A 6,388-nucleotide genomic window follows, 5' to 3' on the forward strand; every position below is an offset into this window, starting at 1 on the left:
CCAATGATGCCAAGGTCGTCACCAGCTTCCTCAAAAGACTATTTTGCCGATTCGGAACTCCTCGCGCTATTATAGGTGACAGAGGCACACACTTCTGCAATACTCAATTCATCAAGATGATGCAACAATACGGAGTTACCCACAAAATGTCTACTGCTTATCATCCGGACTAATGGACAGGCAAAAGTCACAAATAGAGCACTTAAAAGAATTTTGGAACGTACTGTCGGCCACCAGGGCCGAGAAACTAGACGATGCACAATGGGCATTTCGTACCCTACAAAAACCCAGTTGGCACTACACCGTACCGAATGATCTATGGTAAAGCATGTCACTCTCCGATAGAATCAGAGTACAGAGCTCTCTGGGCATTAAAGACATGTAAATTCTATCCTTCAAAGACTGGTAGACATCGCAAGATGCAGATGAAAGAATTCGCCGAATTAAGAGACCAAGCGTACGAGACTTCTTATATCTACAAGGAACGAACCAAGCTCTTACACGATGCAAAACTCACACCATCAAAGTTTGCTCCTGGTGATAAAGTTCTAATTTTCAATTCACTGTTTAAAAGATTTTCTGGTAAGTTTAAATCAAGATGGAGTGGGTCGTTTACAGTGATACATGTCTTTCCACATGGAGGCGTAGAATTAGAAGGACCTACCGGGAACTTCAAAGTTAACGGACACCGACTGAAATTCTATTTAGAAGACCACACCAGGGAAGAAGATCCTCTTTCCCTTGACCCACCTTGACTTTAAGTCAACCAGGTATTTTGGAAAGTCGAGCTATAAAGACTTTTTAAACAAAGCGCTATTGGGAGGCACCCCAAACCTATCGTAGTTAGTATTTTTACTTCTATATTTATTTTTTCGTTTACGATTTACTATTTCCTGTGTACTAACCCTAAGTATTTCACCTATTCAAAAACCGTGTCACATAAGGCTTTTAAGACCTCCTTTACGGTATATGCAAAATCTCTTAGAAATTAAATTTTTATTGAATGTGTTAGACAGATGAGTACCAGTTCTTCCATCGACTTTCCTGTCAAAAGGAAGAGGACCGACCGAGTTTACACCTCCAACTCTAGCATGGAACAGCATAGACCGAGTACAGGACAGCTCCGTCTGTACAGATTGATTTTGCCGAGCTTAGATGATGATGACACTCCAGTAGCACCAATAAGACGATCAACTTGTTTCACTTCACGTCCAGTGCCTAGGAGAGCTTCTATAGAGCCTACACATATGGTATTCCATTATGGGGCTACCATAGCAGACGTAGTTGTTACATGGTGCCTTTTACGAGACTATGAGAGTCGCCACGATGCCATCAGGGCCTTGCTTGACCATTTCGGTATGCCCAGCGGTACGTTGAGACCTTCATCGTTTAGGTTAGAGTACACTGCTCTTCTTGCATGAAGGACTACACCTTAGCCTTCTGCTCCAGCACATGTCGTCTCCACCGCTTCTGATGCATCTCGAGCCTCTGCTCTTCAGATCACATCATCTCCTGCTACAGAAATTCCTGGCCTTATCCACCATAGGATCACTGCTGAGCCACTTGCTGATCATCATCTTGTCACCATTCCTATCACCATGGCACCGATCACACTACCAGCTGCTACAGTCGCTCAGGTTTTTGGGATCACTGATACCATACCAGAGGAGGATGACCCATTCACAGGTCTTTCATAGTTGCATATTCCGCCAGACCTCTGTCTTGACTCACTCCTCGTACCTGTGAGATCTATAGAGCATGGACTGAGGGGTATCACCAGCCTTGACGATTTAGACGAGGACATCCTCAGAGACCTTGATTCTTAGAGGATATCACACTCGACATCACAAGATAGTTTATCATAGACACTTCTAGTTTATCTTTTTAGTTTATTTTAAGTTTATAGTTTATTTCAGTTATATTATGTACTAAAAAATTTTTGTAGTGGAAATTGCTCTTTGCAGAATCATGTTCAGGAAAGTCCAGCACCGAATCCGGTCCTTCTCCAGTAACCCGACCCGAACATAGGGGAGTAATCTGTCCTTAGCACCCTTTATTATGTAAACATAGTAAAAACTCTAAGTGTGGGATTCGTTCCTCCTTAAATGATTTTACAATATTATAATTCAATAAAATCTTTAAGTGTGGGATAATTGCTACAAATTACTTAGAGATTCTAGAAAAATGTTGTCCTTAATATATGAAATGATAAAACTTTCTTTTAAGAGAACATTAGGGACAATGTTCTTCTAAATGTGGGATGGTGGTAATTGAGCAGGGTACAATAAGGCAATCATCACGCTCAATATTTTCAAAAATTCTTTTTTAGTCCTCATAATAATACCTAAAAATATCGGAAATTTGAAAAATTTGTACCTTGTTCCACCAAAAGCTTCTATAAAATTGCAAAAGTTAGATTTCAAACATTTACTAGAAGGGAACGATTAAGCTAAAACTTATGATTTTATCAAACGATTTCTTTTTGAATGATTGATTAAAAAGGCTACACATGACCATGCATGACCCCTACCAACAAATAGTGAGGTTAACTTGGGCCTAAAGTAATTCTATGAACAATACAATCTACAATACTTTGCTATTTCGTTTGAGGAGCATGTCGGTGGACTGCTTAAGTTAGAACTTGCACTTGACATACGTTTCAAGGTCAATGGTTAGTAAGCGCTATACGTGGTGAATGTGCGATACTTTTTCTAAAATCATTCCGAATAGAGTAGACAAAAACCTTCCATTTCCGTTTCCACCACCAAGTACCTAAACCGACCAACTCATTCAAAAAGAGTTGATGAATCGAAAAACATTACCCCAAATTCACTACCAAATACGTTACCCATTCACCCTCATTTCCTTTCTCATTTCCGAATCCAAAATTCTAAAGAGATTGATCTACCAAGTTTACTTCAAAACACTTGTCGAAATATTCTAAATGTCCATATTGTTTTTGATAGGTTAAGACCTATTTTGCCTAAAAACCATTCTTTCTGGGCACAAGAAAAAATAGACAAAAGTCACCAAGAAGGGATATGCTAAAAAGTGAAAACAATATATATATATATATATATATATATATATATATATATATATATATATATATATATATATATATATATATATTAAATACTAGTTAAATGACCCGTGGAACCACGGGTTTGGTTAAACGAAACAATTTAATGATATGTTTTAGGAATTAAGTGAATGTAAATGCTAAAGTCGTTTAGTTTAATGACCCGTAAAATCACAGATTCTGACTAAGAAACTTGTCGTTTTTACAAACATATAGAGACATGTATTTTCGCATACATATGTAACGTAATTAATCCAGTAAAGAGAATCTATATAATAATAATAATTATAATAATAATAATAATAGTAATAATAATAATAATAATAATAATAATAATAATAATAATAATAATAATAATAATAATAATAATAAGAGTTGTAATCACTTGCATCCATTAATTTACTTGAAATTCAAGGGACCAATGAGAGCGCGACATGTGGTGCGAAAATCACATGTTAAATTTTTTTTTCGAAAAAAAAAATTTTCGCAATTTTTTTTTGAAATTTTTTTTTCGATTTTTTTTTACAATCACATGTGATTCTGCATGTCAATCACATGTGATTATGCATGTTAAATCCAATCACATGTGATTATGCATGTCAATCTCATGTGATTATGCATGTCAAATCCAATCACATGTGATTGTACAATTCAATCAAATGTGATTGTGCAGGTAAATCACATGTGATTGCAGGAAAAAATTTGAGAAAAAAAAATATTCGAAAAAAAAATTTCTAAAAAAAATATTTTTTGAATTTTTTTTCAATCACATGTGATTTCGCGCCACATGTCACGTTCTCATTGGTCCCTTTGATCTCAACTTAATTTATGGATTTAAATGAATATTTCTCATAATAATAATAATAATAATAATAATAATAATAATAATAATAATAATAATAATAGTAATAGTAATAGTAATAATAATAAAGTTTTGCTTAAAAATTGAGTATTTATATTTTTAATAACAATTATTACTAATAACAAATGCCTTTTGAATTTTTTTTATAAATTGTAAAGATTAAATTATATTTTAATCATAATAATTAAATTATGTAAAGATTAGATTTTAATTGTAAATTAAATTGATTTATGATGTCATCCAAGTGAGTTAGATTCTTTTTTTTTTTTCAATGGAGAAAAATGACTATTTATGATGTCATCATTATAGCATTTTAATATTAACTATAGATAGATTAGGATTTTACTAGTGTATGCTCCTATGTCATACCCAAACTTCATTTAATTAACTCGAAGTTTTCATATTTTTTAAACCGAATAAATTTATATAAAACGAAAGGAGATTCATCAAGTATTCTTTATATTTAATATACGCATCAAATCAATCTAGTTTTTATGTGTCCATTGATCGCAAATTATAATATTTAAGAAGTTATATACTCCGTATTATTTATATCTTTAATTAAAATTCAAAAAGTCAACAAATGTTAGGATACAAAAGTTATTATAGTTTAGTACAACTATTAACGCAAATAAATTGAAAATATAAAATGACGTGTTAATGATGTAGTGAGTCTCCTGTTGGCACGTCGTAAACTTCAGGTGCTAGGTTGCTTGATTCTTATGTTCTACGTGGGACATAGATTTAGTTTATAATTAAAATTTGTGACTTCAGGTGGGACATAGATTTAGTTTAGAATTAAAAATTGTGACTTCAAAAGAAAGCATTTGTAATTTCGTTGGTTTTGTAGTTGCTTTTCCAGTTTCTCGTTAGAGAGCATTTTTCTAATAAAACTTTTGACGTTCCCAAAAAAAGGTGGGACACAGATTAATTTGGTCTATTTGAGTTCCCCCAAACCCATTGCCGTTTCGTGTAACCCTTTGTTGGCCGAGCAAAACATTTTCAAGATAACCGCTTGGATCGGTTAATGTTATTAGCATAGAAGTGAACGACTTAGTTAAGGATGTCAAAAAGGCCACCCACACTTACTTTCTAAGAACCACACAAAAGGTCACGTCAGGTCATAGAAGGAAGGCAGTTCCTTAGGACAACCCTACAAGTCCTATGCAACATGTCGAATCATATTATGATGCCACTAGGCCAGTCACACATACTGGTTCAGTCACAGTCTATAAGCATACAGACTCTGCCTCATACGGCTACTCAATAGAGTTCAAGTCTCTGGTCAAGACATAAGAAGACTACTACCCTAATCAGTTCCTACGGGTCACTACGTGTGTCCCGTCAGTCAACAGTCAACGATAAAGAAAAAGAATTTATACAAGTCTTGGTTCGCACTAACAGAACTTGCATAACAGCATAAACTAAGTTTGGACTAATAGGCCAATCGCATTCAGTATATTTAATCAATACCTAAAGCATGGAATTCCATCAATACTAACAAATATTACATGTTGCACGCAATACAAATAGCAACCTCAACTAGCATGGCAAACACGTTACAGTAATTAAGCCACTATGCACTACTAGACATGAAACTAGATTAAGGTAATCTAAACAATTTCCACAACAATATTACCAACATAATCAATAAACGGCGGGTAACAGGTTCGTGAAATGTCAAACACAATCGTTACCCCCCCCCCCCCCCCCCCAATCATTATAATTCAAGGCTACGTAAAACTCAACAATCACAAAAGTCCCTAATAAGTTACCAAAGTGGTAATCATGACCCAATTGCGCACTGATCATGGCTCCAAATCAGATTTTTCCAACATTCATTATAAGCTATTCCCATGCAATTCTTTAGTCAAGTTCAAAAATCCTTTTCTATCAACCCAAAGGACAGATAAAGGAAATTCCTTAGGTCAACGATGTGGTTTCCTACACAACTAGTCAAGTCATGCAAAGGTATAACAGGGATAGACGCACATAATAGGTCAATCATATTCCATATGCAAGCAAATCACATATCAATAGGTTAAAGACAGGCTAACCAGCCAAGCACAATTTCAATATTACGCAAATTGCATAAAGCATGGAAAACACCTCGCATGTAAATAGCATTCAAACCGCAAAAACTTGGAAAATGCACAACATGTATCATACCTATTCAAAGCTCAGAGATAAAAGTAATCAATTCATGAGGACCTAACAACAAGACTTAAAGTCTAAGTCCTTTATCACAACGCAAGTGGATTACTACCTAACCCCGATCTCTACTGACCATCTTATGTGTCTCCCTAGTCGGAGAAAAATGCATTTAATAGCAGACCTGTGCAATACTATCAAGGCATGCATATCAAAACATCAGGATAAGCAACAAGCATGACACTCAAGTCATATGTAATCAAATCATGAGCATAGTAATCATATTACATGCA

The 6,388-nt window shown here is 34.8% G+C and overlaps 1 protein-coding gene across 1 annotated transcript; it reads left to right on the plus strand.

Annotated features, from left to right (window-relative positions):
- The first annotated feature begins 254 nt into the window (after nucleotides 1-254).
- On the plus strand, nucleotides 255-755 carry LOC139843211 (uncharacterized). The gene has a single exon (XM_071833278.1). It carries the CDS (start codon nucleotides 255-257, stop codon nucleotides 753-755), a length of 501 nt encoding a protein of 166 aa, XP_071689379.1.
- Nucleotides 756-6,388: the final 5,633 nt, after the last annotated feature.

The sequence above is a fragment of the Rutidosis leptorrhynchoides genome, chromosome 1 (assembly GCF_046630445.1).
Source record: "Rutidosis leptorrhynchoides isolate AG116_Rl617_1_P2 chromosome 1, CSIRO_AGI_Rlap_v1, whole genome shotgun sequence".
NCBI classification, from domain to species: Eukaryota; Viridiplantae; Streptophyta; class Magnoliopsida; order Asterales; family Asteraceae; genus Rutidosis; species Rutidosis leptorrhynchoides.

Bases quoted from the DNA above. Each gene is read 5' to 3' on its own strand.
- LOC139843211 (XM_071833278.1), top strand. From the start codon at position 255: ATGCACAATGGGCATTTCGTACCCTACAAAAACCCAGTTGGCACTACA.